The sequence below is a fragment of the Pleurodeles waltl genome, chromosome 11 (genome assembly GCF_031143425.1).
Source record: "Pleurodeles waltl isolate 20211129_DDA chromosome 11, aPleWal1.hap1.20221129, whole genome shotgun sequence".
NCBI classification, from domain to species: Eukaryota; Metazoa; Chordata; class Amphibia; order Caudata; family Salamandridae; genus Pleurodeles; species Pleurodeles waltl.
Genome location: NC_090450.1, coordinates 323,905,695 through 323,927,502, shown reverse-complemented (window position 1 = coordinate 323,927,502; position 21,808 = coordinate 323,905,695). Strand labels below are relative to the sequence as shown.

The window sequence follows — 21,808 nt, the reverse complement described above, 5'->3', positions numbered from 1 at the left end:
GCAGTTTAGCGTCAAAAAAATTAGCGCCGTCTAACGCCATTCTGAAGCGCCATGCGGGCGCCGTATTTATAGAATGGCGTTAGCCGGCGTTAGCCGACCGGCTCTGCCTGGTGTGCGTGGAAAAAAAACACGTACACCAGGCAGCGCCGGCGTAGGGGAAAATGGCGTATGGGCGTCTCAAAATGGGGCAAGTCAGGTTGAGTCAAAAAAATCGCCTTAACCTGATTTGCGCCATTTTTTTACGACGCCCATCCCCCATTAACATGACTCCTGTCTTAGCAAAGACAGGAGTCATGCCCCCTTGCCCAATGGCCATGCCCAGGGGACTTCTGTCCCCTGGGCATGGTCATTGGGCATAGTGGCATGTAGGGGGGCACAAATCAGGCCCCCCTAAGCCACAAAAAAAAAAAAAAAAAAAACTTACCTTAATGTCCCTGGGGTGGGTCCCTCCATCCTTGGGTGTCCTCCTCGGGTGGGCAAGGGTGGCAATGGGTGTCCCTGGGGGCAGGGGAGGGCACCTCTGGGCTCCTTCAGAGCCCACAGGTCCCTTAACGCCTGCCCTGACCCAGGCGTTAAATTCTGGCGCAAATGCGGGTTTTTTTGCCCCGCCCACTCCCGGGCGTGATTTTTGCCCGGGAGTATCAATACCACGCACATGCCTGGGAGTCATTTTTTTAGACGGGAACGCCTCCCTTGCATATCATTAACGCAAGGAAGGTGTTCACGCCAAAAAATGACGCTAACTCCATGAACTTTGGCGCTAGACGCGTCTAACGCCAAAGTATAAATATGGCGTTAGTTTTGCGTCTAATTTGCGTTGAAAAAAACGACGCAATTTCGGCGCAAACGGAGTATAAATATGCCCCAATATGCTTACCATGAAAGCCCAAGCACCACCACACCTTAAATCTGAAAATAGCCTTGTATGCTTTAAATGGTAACTTTTCAACAGATTTTGCCATCTTTCCCAAAACATTCTCCCCAGGCCTTCTCCTCTTTGAACATATGTACCCTCTTCCCCTACTAGCTGGACTCAGACCCCTTGCACCTGGTTAGGGGCCTGGAAATAAAAGGATTTTCCAGAACTCTAAAGCATCTACTTGACAGCCACTAAGGAGATAAAACGTTCTCTGAACTCTGTTGATAGGCTGGAAATTCCAGCAGACTTTAACCTCCTTTGGGGGACATCGCAATGGTGGTAGTATGAGTATGGGCGCGAAGAGAGGCGAATGTTTGATCTTGAACCAAGAGTCCTGCACCACTCCCCCTCCCCCCTTTCCACAAAGAATAAGGCTACGGAAGATTATAAACTGAAGTAGGAATTTCCCCGTATAAGCCTCTCGAACAAAGCCACCTCACTCCAAAGCTACTGAGGCGGCTGCCAAATAACACTTGTTCCGAACATCGAGGGCCTAGGGGTGGGTGTATGTAGAGGGGTTAGTCAGACCGGGGAGGGGATAAATCCGAGAGATATTGGGAAATTCCACAGGGTAAACACTGCTGGGTCATTGTTCCTGCTTACACAGCGAATCCTGCTCCTTTATAAGGGGAGCGGTGGGACGGCCAGAGCGCCACACCAGCAGGGGGAAAGATTGTGATCAGTCGCACGGGAGAAGCAGAAGGATGACCCCCGTTTTCCGCGCGGCGCTGGCCCTCGCCATTCTGGGTAAGAGGCGGGCACATAAACACGCGTCCCGTCGTGTGGGACTTTGGACTGCGAGGGGCACAGATCGACCCCTGCAGAATATAGTCTGCTTTCTAATTCTAATTTTAGAATTCAGTATGACACTGAGTACCATTAAACTCGATCATTATTATAGCTGTTTTATCAAATGCATAGAAGCGACAGAAGCGAGCAATGAAGCATTGTATTGCTATTATGGCTACACGTCCGTGCGAGTGGAATAACTTAATATAAAAATACCTTGTTTTTTATATATTGATGTTATGGGTGTCCTCCTATTACATTGTGTAGACGAATGAAACCTGCCGGTTTCCTTTGATTGAAGGAAAACAAGACTACCCATCTGAAAATGCATCTTGCTGTAGACTATATGGATTAATATTACAAGGGTACCGTGAAATCATGATTTAATGCCACAATGGTACTTTTTTCAGTGCATGGCTTCTTTGCATCTTTATTTGTATTCTGACACTTGGTATGGACCTTGTTTCATTCTATATGTTCCTAAAACTACAACCCTCACAATGCAATTTTTGTCTAGCCAAGGGCTACAGGAAATGCTGGGGTCATATACTTGACTGCATCCCTTTATTCCTTCAGGCGACGTCCAAAAGCTCGCTCTGCTTTTGCCTTGTTTCATGCGATAAGATAGCGGTGAGACAGCTTGGTAGGTTAACGGTGCTCCTTGCGTTAGGCTCGAGCAGTGTGGCCAAGGTACTAAGCAAACCAAACAAAACACAAAGAAGTTGGTATGAAAATTGATAACGCTATACGTCGGCAGTTCCAGTGCTAGTTTTTCTTTCGGGAGATCATTGTAATCTGGTATTTTACATCAAGACCAGAACTGGCAGTGTCCCTCCGCAAAATTTACAGGGGGCGCTGATCCCCGTAGTTCAAGGAAGGGGGGTGGTTGTATCCTCTGAGGACCATGCCCACTTTTGTGAAATGTGCTGTGGTGTTACCTTGAGCCCCATTATCAGGGTTATTACATTAGATAACCGTGGTACTCTATTGAATCCGCGTTAAAAGTGTCTTCTTGGGGACTTTCAACCCCCTATGTGGCATCTGCATTGTCTCCGAGATGGTTCCAGAAGGGTTGGGATGGTTAGCTTGCTTTGTAGCTCCTGCGTGCTAGCAGGGGCGCTGCTTACCAATTATTACCGATCTAACCTTATATCCATTTAATTGACATTAAGAAGCTGCAAGGATGAGTTGACCATGCTGGCACATGGAACCTACGAGGTGCAGTATCCACAGCACGCGCACCGGTGTTTCAGTCACAACATTTTCCGGGTGTGCGGTCACTCGCTGCGATGTCACTTCCCATAGAATAGGCATGATACTCTCCCCTGCTCTGTGGGGCATGAGGCTGCCCCCTGTAAAAACTGCTGGAGAACTTAAGATGGGTCGTTATGTAGGCAGTACAGTTTGTCCGTTAGCAACCTAGTGGTGAGTCAGAACATTATAAGATGGCAGAAGTGCTGCACGGCAGGACTGAGGTGCCCTAGCAGAGATGTTCTCCAGAGTGCCTGGTTAGTAGGGTTTACAGATGAGGCTAGCGGACCCAGACGTAGCCGAGGCACTAGGGTTGCCAGGCTTGCTGACGGCCAGCCTTGAGGCAGGGGCACTGTCTGGCAGGGCTGTATGTGAGAGGCAGTCAGGTTCCATTTTGAAGTAATAGATGGTGCTGAGGAAGGGGCTAAGGGCCAGATGTATCAAAGGTTTTTACCCATTCTATGTCTGTGGCAAAATGTGTTCATACATATGGCCCGAAATGTACAGCAGACTCGTGTAAACTCGGAGCATTACCGTAGAAGTGGGCGAGCATATACGTTTTCATGGAGAGCTGTGCCGGAGCTAAGGGTCTGGCTCGCCTCTTAGAGCACGAACTGGGTCCTGAAAATGTTTGCTATGTACATCACACAAAAAGCATCATGTCAAATATGATGAAGTTTTAAAATTCAAAAAAGTGTATTTCTTTAATCTGTGAAGTTTTAACATTAATACATCACATTAAAGCACTGCACTGAGAAGTATTTATTAAAAGTAATGAACAAAAGAGAGTTTTGGTGAAATAAGTTATATGCCTAAAATCACACAATTTAAGTGGTAAAGTCATGATTTATCCAGGTTATCTTGTTTCACTTTGTACAGAACAGCCAGGAAATTGGTCCATTTTTCTGTGGGCTGAGGCTTTGTTTTCCCTCTTTTTTGCATTTTGTTTACGTAGCTTAAACTCAACAAAAAGGCAAAATTGGAGCGCTTTTGATGAGCAGCATTTACATTACACAGTCACCTTCATTTCCCATAAGCATGGGGAGATCAAGCAATTAGCTCGGAATCACCAGATTTTTTGGCCCACGCTGAGACTCAAACCTGGCTCCCGAGTTCCAAAGTCAGTGGTACTAGCCACAATGCCTCATTCTGAGTAAACTGAGGCAAGCAGAAGCCACATAAAAGCTCAGCACTAGAGTGACCACCTGCCTCTAATTTACACAGACAGTCTGTAATTTTTAACTCCTGTCCGTTGTCCATGATAACTTCTACGGACGCAGTTTGTCCATAATTTGAACAATGCAGTGTGCCATCCAGTTATGTGGCTGGCTTTCACCCTGCAGTGGCCGCTCAGTAAGGTGGTCAGAGCGTGTAATGTTACCTAGGATTGGCTTGTATGTCCCAAGATAATCATATGGCTCATCACCCCGAATGCACTCGCCTTCCATCAGAATATTTTAATTAGTACTGGTATTTCTTTAAGGGGTGCTGAGCAGGAAGCTCACCTTCGCTCCTTTTATTCCCTCGTTCCAGTGCAGGCGAGTCACAAGGAGCTCATTGTTTCTGGCATCAACTTTTGAAACTAGCAACAAATTACTAACCTGATCCAGAACCGGACCCTGACTGTCCTTGACGAGGACTGACCGGTTTCATGACAACCTTAGCTTCTGCAAATTAGAAGTTAAGTTAAAGTTAAAGGGCCTCATTATGACCCTAGTGGTCTTAAGTCCGCCAGGGCCTCAGGTCTTAAGTCCGCCAGGGCCTCAGTGGCGGTTGGACCGCCAACAATGTGGCAATCCGACTCCCACATTACAACCGTGACAGTTGCACCACGGTCATGCCAGCACTGCTCCAATGGAGGTGCTGGCAGTCCTACTCCGCCAGGGCAGCGCTGCCTTGGGGATTACAAGTCCCTTATCTGCCTGCAGTTACATGGTGGTTGCACCATCATGTAAAGGCTGGCAGAGACGAGGTGCAGGGGGCCCCTTGGGGGATCCTGCACTGCCCCTGCACTTGGTATGGGCAGTGCATGGGCCACCATGGCCAGCCCCGTCATGCTTTTCACTGTCTGCTTTGCAGACAGTGAAAAGCCTGACGGGTGTTGGTGCATCCTACGCACCGCAACATTTCCGCAGGTTCAATTATGAGCTGGCATCAATGTTGTGGGCTGCTCCCCCCTGGGCCAATGGGAAACTCGTAATAGGGGCCTCAGGAAGGGGACCACACTGGCAGTAACCTGACCGCGGGACTTTGTCGGACGGCCTTTTCCGTCCGTCGAAGTCGTAATTTAGGGCCAAAGTGTCTGAGGCCGGTTGGTTACTGTTTGACCGGAACACATTAGTAAATGGAGCATTATTTGTTCGGGCCAAATTTCTCTTTACCACATTTTGTCAGGTGCATTTTTTTCCTTCTCTTTCTTTCGCCCCTCTTGCCAACACTCAAGCCTTCTCATAGCTTTTTCCTAATTTTCACTCCCACGGCCTCCTACCCTACACTCTGTGCCTCGAGGTATTTGCTCTCCCTCAAGATTAAATGAATGTTCAGCCTTCCGTTCTTTGTGTTAAGTGACAGTTTTACAAATGCAGATGCAAACCTCAGGGCACTCCAGGAATATTAAACTGCATGCGACTTGACCACACTAAGTGAATCTAAGCAAATATTTTAATTAAAAGAACCTTTATTTGTATGGTATTTTCGAGGTGACAGAGCTGAGCCAAGTGCCTTGGCTCTCAGACCCTATGCACGAGCCTATACGTGATTATTTTTTGTTATGAAATTATGCAACAATCCCATGAAAATATGTTAAATCTCTTAAAAAACAAACAAGTGTATTTCTTTTATGTGGACAATTTCTTTATATTAAGTCACATTTTATCACTGCACTGGAAGGTACTCAATAAAAGTGATATATTTTTAAAGATTAATTTAGAAGCTGTTTGTCCCAGCTTCGCCATGGACAGATTGGTATTAGTGACCTAAGAGGCGTGCGAGTTTTCATGTGCACTCTGTCGGCAAAACAACATTTTAATCTATTAAATCAAACAATATGTTTTTTATTGCTCGTATTCTGAAGTCACATATTGAGGGGCTTTCATGTGGGATGATGAAGTCAAAGGAAGATTGGCAAAATAAAATATGTGTCTAAGATCAAACAATTTGGTTCAGCAGGAACCTGATATGAATCCCTGGTTTTCTGGTTTCACTCTGTACAAACCGTTCCCTAAATGGATATCTATGTGTCTTTTAATCTGAGATGTTACTGTATTAGTAAGGGTACGACATGGAAAGTGCATGAATAGTAGGCAGAAGCCAAATGAAAGCTCGGTTTGTTTTGAGCTTGAGGTTATGTAAGGACATCTAGCTGAGCCTGGCTCAAGTTTCTCAGTGGCTTTACAGCTTTCAGTTGTTCACCCATCTCTATGGTATGTGAGAGCACCTTCAAATATTCCAATCTACATTTACAGGACAACATATTTTTCATCTGTGCCCTCTTGAGGAACTGTAGGTCTGAAATGAAATTTCAGTGAAGCTAATAGAGTTTCCCTTTATAGGTAAAGGACCTGTTTCTCTGCAGTGATTGTATGTATCAGTGAGCTACCTTTCACTCCCTGCTGGAAATAAACTTGTATTTTTTCCTTTCACTTTAGCATTTTGTTACACCTCCACTGTAATACACCCTATATTTAGTTTTATCAAAAATATCTTCTATATACCCAAAATCTGACATGAAAACTGCGCTTTAATTGAACCTTCTGATAGTCACCGCTAATTTTCCTTTCAGATGGCCCTCATTTCCTTCCATCCTCTGCGTACATCCTCTCTTTGAGCACAATCTACTATCACATGCATGTTTTTCTTAATCTTTATTATTGTTTTTCTACAAATTGTCCAAAACCCATTTAGAAGACGACAACCTCTCCTCTTTCCTCTGAAAGTCTAACCTAATAATACCTAATCTCCTCTAGCTCATCTGTAAATCCAACCATCCATGTGTGTGAGCTTGCATATCTATCTGCCCCATTAATGATCACATCTAACCTGTAATTATTTAACCCTCCACAAAGAAACTGGATTGAATGCATAGAATAGTTTTCTTGGGGGTACAAGACGAACCCCAGTGGCCAAAAATAACCAATAACACTGGACTAACCACTAACCCTGGGTTCTAGAGCAGCTTGCTGCCTGGCGTAAAGCACTACCAAAGCCTTGCTAGGGGTAGTAAGTGCTATTTAAATGCAACTTCAATATTTAAATTCAGTAAGTGCGTCTTACAAAAATACTCTTGTTTCATTTAAAAGACTAATGTTGCTCCACTTGTAATATTCCAGTCCACATATGGGTTACATCTGATAACCCAAGTGTTCAATGTTGGCATTAGTATCAAGGTATAGGCACAAGCATGTTTCTAAATTCATTATGAAATTCTATCACTTTTAATACACTCCTATCAATGTAGTGTAGCCAGACTGTACATATACGGTTGCTGGCAATATTGATCTGGTGAAAGTGGATTTCGCTGTATTGGACTGGGACATCCAATGCCAAGAAAATGTTGGAAGTGGCAGGCCAGGTTCCATCTTGAACAGTGGACATGTGAGATGTTTCTTGTAAACCACAGAGGGACGTACAGACCTACTGGGAACATTCCCCTCCATAATCATTGTGTTGAAGGAAAGGCTTGCGGGGTAAGACAGTATCAAGGGGCAAGAATGTTTTTTGGGTGTCCCCTCCATGATAATGGACATCTGTTAAGAACAGAGGTCTGGGTAATAGCCACATGAGGTCCTGCAAGCGCAGGGTGGTATTTACATGGTGAATACACCCTCGTCTACTTACAGCTCATGACACCTGGAACTCTGTTAATGTTTTTAAAATGAATTATGATGCTTTCCCATCAGTTTTGAATTTTAAATGTCTTTATTTGCACTAAGTTGTCAATTATTCTTTACTCCTCAGAGGTTTGAAAAGTGTTCACATACATTGCTACCTGAGATGTCTTGGCGAGCATATTCCTCCACACCATCGATAACTACTCCAATTCCACTGAGATATTTAGACTCCCATGGTTTTTTTTAGGTCCCAGAAGTGTTTTGGTTGAATACCCATCTCTGATTAAGTTTTGGCCTGGCCACTTAAGCCATTGGCTAACTATCACTGTGAGTGACTCTATTTCTCACTTCACAAGGAGCACACCCATACAAAAAGTAACCCTGTCCATTCTAAGGACTACACTGGTCACTTGGGCTTTTTGGGACCCAAACTATTTAGGCGGTTGACCATTCTTGTTATGTTACTGAAGGGGCATCATGTCTCTTAGCAGTAAAGTTTAACAACACCCTTGTCAAAACAAAACTAGTATTGGCAAAGTCAAAAGGCTGGCAGCTGGCAGGCGTAACCTCTGCCGATATGTCCGTAAAAATGACACTTTGTCTAGACTTTTGACCCTTTGTCCTGAATTTTAGTCCTGAATTTTTACCCTTTGTCCTGAATTTTTACACCCACTGTCCAGAATTAGCCTCCATGCCAGATGTTCATCCTTCTCAGCGCTTGTCATGGGATCGAGGTCCCAACAGGACCTCAAGCTGAGCCAGAGCCAGGGTTCAGGCTCTAGCCTGGCTTGACCTTTCATTGGCTCATCCACCTCTGAGCATTAGGGAGCCAGTCTAGCTTCGGGTCGTGATTGAGGTGGACTGGCAGAGCAGTAGGTGAAGGGCAGTGAGTACCAGTTTTGTAATAGCAGGATGAACTGCAGACAACCTTTAATGGGCATTAACAGGCTCGTATCAAAGCATTTGGGTCAGTAGGACTTGCTGCCGGTCATGCTTGAGGCGCACGGGTTAAGCAGAGTGAGTCCCAGGACTGAGGGAAAAAGGGATGCCGCAAGTCCGAAAAGAAGGGCAGTCACGTGGCTGTCCTGAGTGGAAGCACTGGAATACCAGGACATGCAGGGCTGAGGTGCCCTGGCAGACTAATGAAGAGGCCCCCGCTGTAGGCTATCAGGCCTGCCAGTGACCAGGACTGAGTTACATTTACAGCTCTGTGTGTAGCCGGGCTACTGCACTGACAGTGCTTGCCGCAGATCGGTCTGTCTTTCATCTTTGAAGTGCACCATGGAATGGCTGTACTGCAACTCTAGAAAACCAATGTTCAGTATTGAGCAGCAGTGCCGCTGACATGGATGTCTGTGATTCCCACTAGTAGGACAGCAAGGCTCAGGTTGGGGTTGAGGCACATAAGCAGAGCCCTGTGGAGCACACCAGTAGAATAACCGTCGGTCTGAAAAGCCACTACCGAAAAATATTAGCCGAGCTGTCCAGAGCCAGGGCTCTAGGCTCGAGGGTTTGTAAATCAGATTCGACTTTGAGCGCTATGTACTGAGAACACCTACACCTTACAGGTGAGTATTTTAGGCGCAGCAGCAAAGCTTTGTAGGGTCAGTACTAGAAAGTCAGAGCAGCTCTAGACTAGGCCCTCATGTGTGACACCTTCGACTAGTTCTGGATTTTCTTATTTATTTTGTTGCAGTTTTATATAGCACAAATCAGTCCGGAGGGCTTTAGAGAGCTTCACATGAGCACCAGACTACACTACACAAGATCATTTTTAGGCACATGAAGGTTAAATGATTTGCCCAGAATCACAGGATGCTAAGGCCACACCTTCTCCCTTAATCTGACCTCATCTTGCATATTTAATCCAATAACTGTAACAGTAAAAAACATAATTGGCGAAATCCAAATACTGTTGGCTGTGAAGCAAGGTTGAGGCAAAAGAAAGCGATGGCCATCTATGAGGCATGCTGCTGTTAATGTAGTCTGTAAAATGTTTCCATTCTTGCAGTAAGTATTTCTACTTAACTGTGTCGCTGCACCATGCTGCGTTGCACATACATGTTTCTTGAAGCAGGCCTGAAAGTAGCCTTGCTCCTTCTGGTAGGATGACAAGCTCTTTCTTTTCGGGCCCCTGTAGTGATTTGCAAGTTGGACAGGAATAGGAGTTGCACATTGAATCAAGTGTGCCAGCCAGTACTGAGATTGCCAAGATTATCTAACCAAGCCGTTCTTAACGGTTGGACTCCTGTGGATCCCCAAAGAATCATCACTGGAATGCCACCAAGCAATTTCTACGATATGATCCTCAAAACACTGAAATCCCAGCAAGCAGAAGGCCCGTACCCAAAAAGCTGAGTCTGGCTGACGGTCTCACACATGGCATAAGGTCGGTGCTAGGCCGGCAAAGAAGTGTTACACCTGAAGAGTGGGCGCACAAAGTATGAAAAAACAACGTTTTCAGATTTGGTATTTTGATGCTACTTTTGCTTCAGGGTGAACTAATCCAGGGGTTGTTTGGGAATGTAAAGTACTCCTTGTTTGTTGCAGGAAAATGTACTGTGATGTGCAATGGAGCGGAAAACAAAATGTCATGTTTTTCTTTTAAGTTTTATCAGTTAACAACTTTGCAAATACATAACATGGTCTCAGTCACTTTCCAGAGAAAAATGAACATAATTGATTGCCATTTGCCATCATATCTCAGTCATGTGTAATCGTATTGCGCCTGTCCTGTTCATTGCATGAAGTGAGTCACAAAAATCAAACTTGAAACCATATATCTGTTAGTTTCGACCTCAACTTGATAATACTTTGTCACATGCTGAAATTAGAATTATGACAGGAACATCATGCAGTATCATCATAGGACGATGCGTTGTGAACATTCGACTCATAATTTTATAATTGCATAAAATACAATGTCAATGGGCCCCATATGTATTTGGGTGTAGACTGAATGGGCTGCATATTTGCAAAAATATTTGATCTGGTACTGCAAGCAGTGGCACTACTGAGCCAGCTTTCTCTCATGAGGATGGGACCCTTTAGCCGGTGTAGGGATCTCCCATTTGACTAACAATAATATTGCCGCAAGACGCCATGTTGACCTGGGCATTTTTGCTGCGTACCTCAATGCTGCAATGTCCAGTGTGGCTGGAATCTCATGAATAGCAATGTGAGATATCTCAGAACGGCCTCCAGTAGGCAGCCACGCATCAACATGCCAACGACAAGTGCAAAAAGTCAGACTGCGGTTGATGACAGAGGGCATGCACATGTGTTTTAGTAATCTCAAAACAATGTAAGCTAGCAGGCATATAGTTTGCCCATGTACAAAATTTAGACGTATTAGCTTATGCTTAAAGTTCATGGAGATTGTCTTCGACTGAGCACAACGGTAAGGCCATTTATGAATGTCCAATTAGTCACCAAGATCCCTTGCCTACAGAGTCTTGGGCGGTATATGGCATGTTGGGCATAAGCCAAGTGTAGGGAAGTACCATCTTCTTTGGCATGTTACCTCCATTTTTTACATGTGTGTCAGTATGTTTTTGCCTGTCTCACTGGGATCCTGCTGGTCAGGACCCCAGTACTCATAATTTATGGCCTAATGTGTATGCCTGTGTAGTGCCTAACTGGGTCACTGAGGCTCTGCTAACCAAAAACTCAGTGCTTATGATCTCTCTGCTTTTAAATTTGTCACTGTAGGGCAGTGACTTCATTTACCAATTTCAATTGGCATACTGGACCCCCCTTATAAGTCCCTAGTATATAGTACCTAGGTAACCGGGGCATTGGCGCTCCAGGAGATCCAGATGGGCTGCAGCATTTCTTTTGTCACCCATAGGGAGCTCAGACAAACCCTTACACAGGACTGCCATTGCAGCCCGCGTGAAATAGTGCACACACTATTTCATAGCCATTTTCACTGCACGTAAGTAACTTATAAGTCACCTATATGTCTAACCTTCACTTGCTGAAGGTTAGGTGCAAAGTTACTAAGTGTGAGGGCCCTAGCAAAGGTGCCCCCACATAGTTCAGTGCCATTTCCCGGGACTTTGTGACTGTGGAGAGACCATTACACATGTGCACTACATATAGGTCAATACCTATATGTAGCTTCACAATGGTAACTCCGAATATGGCCATGTAACATGTCTAAGATCATGGAATTGTCCCCCCATTCCAAATCTGGTATTGGGGAGCCGATTCCATGCATCCTGGGGGCTCCACCATGGACCCCCAGTACTGCCAAACCAGCTCTCTGAGGCTTGCACTGCAGCTACACCTGTTGCCATCTCACAGACAGGGTCATGCCTTCCTGGTGTCTGGGCAGCCCTCCCTTTTGGAAATAGGTGTTACAGGCTGGGAAGGGTAGCCTCCCCCAGCCTCTGGAAATGCTTTGAAGGGCACAGATGGTGCCCTCCTTGCATAAACCAGTCTACACCGGTTCAGAGACCCCTTCTCTCCTGCTCTGGCATGAAACTGGACAAAGGAAAGGGGAGTGACCACTCCCCTGTCCATCACCACCCAGGGGTGGTGCCCAGAGCTCCTCCAGTGTGTCCCAGACTTCAGCCATCTTGCTTTGCAAGGTGTGGGGCACTCTGGAGGGCTCTGAATGGCTAGTGCCAGCAGGTGACCTAAGAGACCACTCCTGATAGGTCCTTAGCTGATAAGGTAGCCAATCTCCCTCTCAGGGTTGTTTAGGGTCTCTCCTGTGGGTTCTCTTCAGATTCTGCTTGCACGTTTCCTTCAGGAATCCTCTGCAACAGCTTCAGACTCTTCTGACCTTGGATCAACCGCAGCCTGCTCCAAGAAATGCTGTAACTGCAACAAAGTGTCTACAAGAGACATTTTTCTTCAGCAACCTCAGCTCCAAGTCAGCAACTGCAGCAGTTTCCATGGTATGCACGCTCTGGGGACTCCCTGTCTTCACCCTGCACCAGAAGGACTGAAGAAATCTCAGATGGAGTGACAGAGTCACTCCCCTGCTCCAAGCAGGCACCTTCCAAGACGACGACCAGTACACTTGGACTCCTCTCACAGCGACAAGCGTGCTCCTAAGTACACAGAGGGTGGACATCATCGACATAAACTGTTCTGAGGTCCTGCTAATGCAATTTGGAGGAGGTAAGACCTTGCTTTCCCCGAGAGCAACAGTACCCCTGTGTAATGCATCTTCTTCACCTCCTGAGGCCTCTGTGCACTCTTTGCAAAATCCCTTCATGCACAGCCTGGCCCAGGTCCCCAGCACTCCATCCTGTGACATTCAACTTGCTGAGTTGCTCTCCGGCAGCAGGGGTGGGACCTTCTTTTGTTGTGCTGCATAAACCATATTTTACACCTCATTCGAACCCGGATCCTGCGACTCCTGGGGTGCTGGCTGGCATCCTGAGGATTCCCTAAAGTGCTGATAGCCCCATCTTCCTCCTCACACAGAGTTGAGGCCCCCAGGTCCCTCCTGGGTCCATCCAGCACCATTTTGATGAAAAAAACACACTTTTGTCATAGCCAAGGCTTGTTGGTGACTTCCAACACAAAATTTCATCCGCAACGATCTTCACGCCGTGGGACATCTTTTGCATCATGCAAGAACCCGCTGGCATCTTCCTAGGGTGCATTTCTGCAGTCTTCAACTAACCAGTGACTCTTCTTTTGCACCCTCTTATGGGTTGGCAGGGGCTCCTGTCCTTCCTGGACCTTCTTTCGACTTCTGGACTTGTTCCCCTTCCTTTGCAGGTCTTCAGGTCCAATAATCCAGCAGTTGTTCTTTGCAGAGTTGGTTGGCTGCTGCAAAATCCCCAAAATGATGTGTAGTGTGTCCTAACGAAACTTGCAGTACTTTACTCCTGCTTTTCTGAGCTCTGGGGTGGGGTAATTTATTAACCTTTACTGTATTATTACTCTCCCAGTGATTCTGCACACACTGCACTTGTCTAGGGGGGAATTTGTGGATTTCACTAATCAGGGATAACTGGACCTGGTATAAGGTGTAAGTACCCAAGGTACCCACTACAAACCAGGCCAGCCTCCTACACCAAGTGTTAGAATATATTGTGTGTGATCCATCCCTATTGTACTCAGTGGTAAACAGCAAACAGTTTAATGAGTGCTATAAATTCAATAGGCTCCTAGGGAACCTTGTGATACTCTTTCATAGTGGTATAGGAACATATCCAGTGTGTTTTTTGGGCCTTTGTCGCACAATTGCTAAGACAACATGAAAGTGTTCTTCTGAAATAAATGCCCCAGTTCCGGCATATTATGTTTTCTACTGGAGCACCTCATCGCTGCCTGAGACTAATTTGTTAGCGCAAGGTTTTTTTAAAGTGGAATCTTCAAGGAATACAGTAGTTGATGGCACACCAGGCTAAATCATTATTAGTAGTCATCACAGTATACACAGTGGCTCTGGAGTATGCACGTTTTTTACTAGGCTATTGCCTCTGTTTCAGCAACCTTGTGTGGTAACAGTGGCTACAGCTGGTACCAATAGACTGCAAAAAAGGTTTGAGCGGGCAAATAGTATAGCTCAGGGTAAGGAACTGTCAATCCGCCCCTGGATGATCCCCGGCCTATGCTAGTCTACCAAGCTCAGCCATTACATCCTGAAAGAAGCGTTTTGTCAGGGGACTGGTATATTTATAAATATATAAAGAAACGTGCGCATCACCACATCTTAATGATCGCAACCCTGTCTGCAATGGAAAAGGTGGGGGGTAGGGGGGGCTTATCCATCTATTCACCCAGTATGCATTTTAGTCATCACTGGCTCATAGTTATTAATCATAACCGACTCTCTGTCCTCCCTCCAAATAATCGGGTAGTCCAGGGTAACAGCTCGTTTAAAGACCGCTACTGGGTACATATCTGAGTTGCTCCAGTTTTTTCACAATGCTGGAGTAGGTGTCACATTTGGTAACCTCACAGAGCACAAACATATAAGCTACCCTCGGGTGTTTTGTAAGCAGCAGAGTGTCAATTGTGTGCATCAATATACTAGTCTCTGCAAGAATGCCACCCTCTGTGAGCATGATGGTGTCTCGGTTACATGGCAGTGGCTCCGTGGCAATGGCAGAGTGAAGCAGAGACCGGGTGCTGCCCTGCCTGTGTCGAAAGGGTTTAGTTCATAAGAATTCGAGCAGTCGGAGGCGTGTATAACTTTTCATAAATAGAATTTGGACTCTTAGTCCCATCCTCCGCAATATATTGTGCAAATTATGCCACAAAATGGCGTGTTCAAGTTTGATACAGCGTTTCAGTGTTATAGTGCATTATGGGTAAGATGGATTTCAGAATAAAGGCATGACGAGTCTGGCCCGGGACAGGCTGGGCTGACAAGAGCGGGCCGATCCAGAAGGAGAGTGAATCAAGTAGGACGAGAAGTAGAAAGTGGGCTGGTCGACCAATAATAGAAGCTGGAAGCAGAAGAAAATGGGAAAGATAAGACTCACACAAAGGGGCTCTTAGAACCATTGGAGGGAGGGGGGTTGAGTTGTTTAAGGTGTTGGAAAGATAACGTTTATTATGTTTTAGGCCACAGGGCTTTATTTAGACTGTGGCAAATGGGATACTCCGTTAAAACGATGTGGATCACCTGTCTGCCAAATTATAAGCACCATGGGCTGTAATGCACTTGCAATGCAGTGGACTAGAGAACTGCCATGTTTGTTGCATAGTATACCATATGCAAACTTTAAATTAGACCCATTGTTCGGAAAAGTGTAGAGAGTAGGTAATATCGGTAGCACTCTATTTCACTTTCAAATTGCAAGCAACGTTTTTGCAACCTGTGTAATTCTGTCTGTCCCTCATTCATTCTTTGCAACCAGTTTCAATTGTGCATGGATATCTTGCACTGTTTTCTAAGGAATTTATTTTAATGTTTCTTTCTTCCTTCCAGCTTCCTGCTCCAGCCCAGCAATTTTTTCACTCTCTGTAGTGCTCCCCTATTCTTCTATCATTTCTTCTGCCTCCTTCACTTCATTCCTTCCGCCACGTCCACTTCATATTTTCTCCAAAATCGCCCTTCTCGCCCATCGATCATCGGCACTACTGTTCTTTTAAGTTTCACTCGTTGTTACTCAAAACCCATTTTCTTCACATTTCAACTTATTTTTCATTCTTTCCCCAAGCCGCTCTTTCCTCTTTGCCCATTTCCCAATTGTTTGTGTTGTTCCGTTGTCTCCTTCTCTCTTTTTTTCTTCCCTTTGGTCACATCCCATTCATCTACTCTTTTTTCCACAGCATGCTGCCTGGCAGATCCGGTGCCCAAGAATGACATCCGGTGGTGCACGATTTCAGATGCAGAGTTCAAGAAATGTCTGGCATTTAAAGAGGCCGTAAAGGACTGCAAACTCAGCTGTGTGTCAAGGACCAGCACTCATGCTTGCATTAAATCCATTTCGGTATGTAAAGATATCAACATAACATCACTGCCACTAATAATGCATACACGTTTTACTAATAGGGTAATTGTGCAATCGTATGCCTTTGTTACAAAATACTACTTTGCGGTTTAGTCCATCTTATGTCATGTAGTGTGGGGTAAAATATGCAAATGATACAAAAAGTGAACCATTGCTAATTGCTCCAGATCTGACATCACCCCCACCATTGTGATCGCTGATATTCCTATCATCACAACCACATCCTTATCACCATCTTGACAAGCACTGCCATACCATTAATATCATAACTGCTATTGTCAAAACGTTTGCTACCACCAGCACCACAACCACCATAATACAGCAGTACGCGCACAATCATATATTGGCAAAACCAAAATCATACCCCAAAACACCCATCACAGCAGCAGAATCAACATCATAGGTTCACATATTCATCATCATAAGCCCTCAGTGACAATGGAATGTCAATAAGACTGCCATCATACGCCAATATAAACATCTGCACAATCACAACCAACATCATACTCCAGCACAAAATATCATATGCCAACACACCCACCATCATACATCAACACAAACTATGCAATAGGCCATCACACCCGTAATCATAGGTCCAGTCAACTAACGTTGTATGCCAACGCACTCATTATCTATCATTCATACAGCCCACATCATAAACCATCATACCCACCATCATAAGGCAACATGCCACTGTCATATACCCACACAATACACATAACCATCGCCATTTATACCAACATACAAAAGCAATTCAATGAAATTAAGTTAAGTTCCGCATGACTAAAAAGTTAACAGTGACTTTGACAAAGCCATTGTAATGAAATTCAGAAGTTAAGGTGCTGCCTTCACCTTGTGTCACATGTACACCATGCTAAGGGCACCCATACCTCTGCTGGGTACGGCCAAAGGTCGTATTGTAGGGGTGGGTGGGGGGTGTAGGACATTTGCTGGGGCTAGGGCAGCTGGAAGGGGGATTGGGGGCAGGGCTCCGTGTCCAACCCCATGGTGCACATAGCAGTCTACATCTTACTTTATGTTTAAAAAACATGGACATTTACTGAAAAAAACAAAGGTTAAAGGGACATTATAGGCAGGTGAAAATGTCAGTTAAAAATACCCTTTTAAAATAACAAAACCAATGAAATTCACTAGTTATAGCTATCTCAAGTACTTATAACTCATGACTTAAAGTAACTATAACTCGTTCATTTGCCATGCACTGCTAATCACCTCACATATTACATCACTCATAACATTTTTCATGATGCTATTGATAATATCACTGCAACATCTGAAATACCATCAATGATGACAACACTATGCATGGTAGGGGAGCTGGTTATAGTTACTTTAGGGCACAAGTTATAGTTACTTCAGATACCTGGTAAATTTCAGTGTTTTTTTTATTTTAAAGTGGTACGTTTTAACTGACAATTCCACCTAAGGATAGCACCCCTTTAACCTTTGTTATATATATATATATATATATATATATATATATATATATATGCACAGCAGGTGTTGCTCATCTGCATGGGTGCAGGACCTGGCTGTTGTGCACAGCCAGAGGAAGGCCATAAGCAGCACAAAACAAGTACATGGCAGGCAAATGCAATACATCATATAACCCCTCTAAAATGGACTGAAAATATACAAAGTGCAGCTTATAATGAACACTGATTGGAACTGGAAATAGAATGTTTACCTTTCATGAATAAATTGTTTATAAAACAATAGAAAGTGGTAAGGGCCAGTGGATTTATGTTATTCTGTGGCTGCAGAATTTACTGCATCATTTTAGATTTACCACATTTGGCACATAATTTCTGATTTCACATAGGAATATTTGCTCTCTGGCACACAGAAAACAGCTTACCATAAGCACATTGAACTTAGTAGGAAAGTAGATCATCACTGAAGAAAGCACCTTTGGCTTGTTTAGTGCAAATCCATTCAGTAGTTTTCAAGAAATTAGTGTTAGAAACATGTTCTGAGAAGGCTACACGTTTGTGTGGCCTGTCATTCAAATTAGAGACAGCTGAACAGTAAATCCACAAATGGTCTGTGAAACTAGGTTTATGGACTATTCACAGACCAGCCTACAGATTATATACCCTTTCCAGTACTCAGAGTTCTGACTTCTATGTTGCATTGAACACTATCATATCTTTTCCAGGAATATGAGGCGGATGCCATATGTCTGGATGGTGGACATATTTATGATGCTGGCCTTGCACCACACAATCTGAAGCCTATAATGGTTGAAGATTACGGTAATGAGAAAGGTATGCTATTAATAATGTTTTCTTTATTACATAGGACAAAGTATCACCGACCAGAGGCTTTCCTTTTTAAAAATAGAGCGTTGAGTTCCATTTGATGGTGGTCATTTGGCGGGGTTGTCATTCAGTTTTAAAATGTGGGCTAACTAGATCAGCGCTTAATTTGTGCCGTTGTTTGGCGGTACTCGGCACCGGCACTTAATTCCTAACACCAGCACTTGTTTAGGACAGACTACCAGATGTTTGGTTGGCGTACCCCTAACCTGTCTAGTCTCACAACGTAAATAGCATTTGTTTAAAGTTGTGTGTGGATGAGCTGCTACCACAGACTCGGTGTTGTACACAGCCACATAATTGCTCACCTTTTGAGTTGATCCTTTGGTTTTGCATGGTACCCTATCAACGGAATCGGAGAAACTAAATGTTAAAATTAGAATTTCGTAGGAAGAAACAAGTCATTCAACTTCACCAGATTATGCATGCCCTGTTCATTTTAGTCTTTGCTGTTTCTTACATGTCTCATTCATAGCTGCAAATCCTACGCAACACTCGTAATGAAAGCTTTGGTGGGGAAAGCTGATTGGTAAAACCTCAATTTTTAACTGGTAAGAATAGCTGATGCTGTTATGAAAACTTAGAAGCATAGTAGTCAGGGATGGCTCCTCCTCTAGGGCGGAGAAGCATCACCCCCACTAGCAGCAGGAGCTGCAAAAGTTTTGGAGTAAAAACATAATAAACTGAGTTTATTATGTTTTTACTATAAAAGTGGGCAGGGCCACAGGCGTGACGTGGTTGGAGGGGCAGCGCACAGCACTTCCCCTCAGTTCCCAAGTATGTTTTGGCTGGTCATCTCGGGCCGGCCAAACATGCATGCACACTGTGGTCTCTCCAGCCCGGCACTGTGTTGCCGGGCTGGAGAGAGCATGCACAGGCTCCCAGTCTGCCTGGGGGCTCCCTGGCTGGGTGCCCCCAGCCAATCCTAACGCTGTTTTGAGCAGCATCAGGATTGGCCTCAGGGCAGGCTGGGAGCCTGTGCCAGCAACAACGGAGTAGAGTGGTCCCCCTCACTCTCCCTGCCAAGTGCTTCGCAGTACCATTTCTCTCCAGCAAACCGCGACTGATAGTAGTTATTTAAAATGTACTATTTTCGAATGCTGACTTTCACTAAAAGGTGTGGGTGTAGGTGAGCAATGGGAGTCTTTGCTGTATCTCGGAAAATACTTAAGCATGACAGGGTAACAGGCTGCAGTTCAGGGTCTTTGAAGTTTGACCTTACTTTGCCTGACCTTCTTGCATACACGCCAACGTTTTGAAACTGGAAAGATGGAGATTTAAAAATAAATCGGGCTTTCATCCCCCATTGAAATATGCTGAAGAGGCAATTTTAGGCAGGAGCCATATAAATAAAGCTATTTTAGACTTAAAAAATCAGGAGTCTCCTACCTGAACAGGGTCAGTTGGCACATCTGTTAAGGTGCTCTTGATATAGAGCATTCATTCTCTCCCCCTACATTCTGTCTGGCTCCTAACATTGCAGCATCAACTGTACTAACTCTGCTTTGGAATAAAAAAGGCTACTAATTCATCATGCCTGTCATTTCCTTACTCATAAGGCAAGCAAGAAACTACTTAGATTGACCTGTCCATTATCTCCGATGATGCCGAGTCAGAAGTTACCACTGTAAAAACAATATATAATAAATAGAAGAATAATTTATAGAGGAAACTAGAGAGTTATGTGGTTGTTAATACAGTAATAGGTGCAATATGATTGCTGGAAACAAAATAAACCTCTGTACACTAATAATGTTTTAAATTAAGTGACTTGATTTGACTGCTGTCTATACTTTGTGTCTAAGGCACAACCATAGTAGGTTACCAAAGGAATGTTAAACATAAATGCCGGAGCACATCATTTAATTGCTATTTGTACCAGCAAAGTCATACTATTATAATGTATGACACTCTTATTTTCTCTTTCTTTCACAGGTCACCCTAAGAATTTAATCAGGCTTAAGTCTAATAGCTAAACAACTGAGCCTATGTTCCTTGTTAGGGGCATTAAAGTGCCAAAGTGGTTCTCGTTCTTCAAGTAAACTCTATTGGAGGACTTGGTGAAATCTCTAGCTGTTGAGTTCATAGGATATTTGCTAACCAAAGACCTTCATCTTCCTTAGCACTTTTCTATTGGTTTCTCATTTTAATCTTTAGTTTCTCAATTTTCAGGTGATAAGATCCCATGCAAAACGAATGGACCAAAAGCAACTAAACATTTCTGTGAATGATGGCTATAGAAGTCTTGAAGACTCATGTGGGCAGTTAGACACCACTCCAGTCCCAGTTTAAAAATATAATTCATGCAATACTACTTCAGGCTTAATGCAACACTACTTCAGTCATAATACTTAATTTGTAGAAAAATAAGTGGCAGGGCCTGTGGTATTTGTTAAGAAGCCACTACAGCATGCACCCCCAACTGCCAGCACTGCCAAATGCCATCACACTTCTTCAAATGCAACCATGTGAACTATTCTAAGTTGCCTAAAGTTATAAGAATGTCCTATACGTGCTACTATTATACTTTTCTGTACTGCATATTTCATTGTTTAACCCACTGCATATGTCTTGTGCACAAAAACAGCCTGACAGCATTACCGTGTGATGGTCTGTCATAAATAAATAAGTGCTGCTGTCAAGAATTGAGGGCCTGATTTAGAGTTTGGCAGAGGGGGTTACTTTGTCACAAACATCACAGCTGTCTATATAACGATCCCATTATAGCCCATGGAGAGTATAATCCTGCAGACAGGAGATCTGTCGCGTTTTGCGAAGGAGTAACACGTCCACCAAACTATAATTCAGGCCCCAAGTGTCTATGTTGAACACAAGAAACACCAGCACAAACTAGGCACTGCTGTAGAGCTGCATGCATAGTTTTGTTTACAAGACCCACTAGAAACATATTGTTACATTCTGCAATATGTTTCAGTGATAGGAAATCATACACGTTTTATGAATCCTGACTCCCATTCTATCTTTTGATAGGAAAGATTAGGTTAGCGACTAAAGTCGTCAGTCGCATTTTTCACAAGCAGTATGCCAAATTAAAATTTCACAGACAGAGTGAAGCAAAACGGCTGATAAAGAATCCCGCAGACTCCAGGTGGATTTATTGGAATTATTTTCACACATTTACCGATAAGTAGAAGTAGCAACTCACCAGGAGCAGAATGAATAGATTAACATATAGTCCAAGCAGAGCACATACTTTCCAGTGAGAATCTTTAATTAACTAGGTCCTCA

General features: G+C 44.2%; 1 protein-coding gene across 1 annotated transcript in view; it reads left to right on the top strand.

Annotated features, from left to right (window-relative positions):
- Window positions 1-1,282: 1,282 nt before the first annotated feature.
- LOC138265672 (serotransferrin-A-like) overlaps window positions 1,283-21,808 on the top strand; it is a 79,618-nt gene continuing 59,092 nt past the window's right edge. Inside the window, exons 1-3 of the mRNA XM_069213587.1 lie at window positions 1,283-1,666; window positions 16,039-16,199; window positions 18,400-18,508. Coding sequence (XP_069069688.1) covers window positions 1,624-1,666; window positions 16,039-16,199; window positions 18,400-18,508 — 313 coding nt within the window. The 5' untranslated portion in view covers window positions 1,283-1,623. The remainder of the gene's footprint in view (window positions 1,667-16,038; window positions 16,200-18,399; window positions 18,509-21,808) is intronic.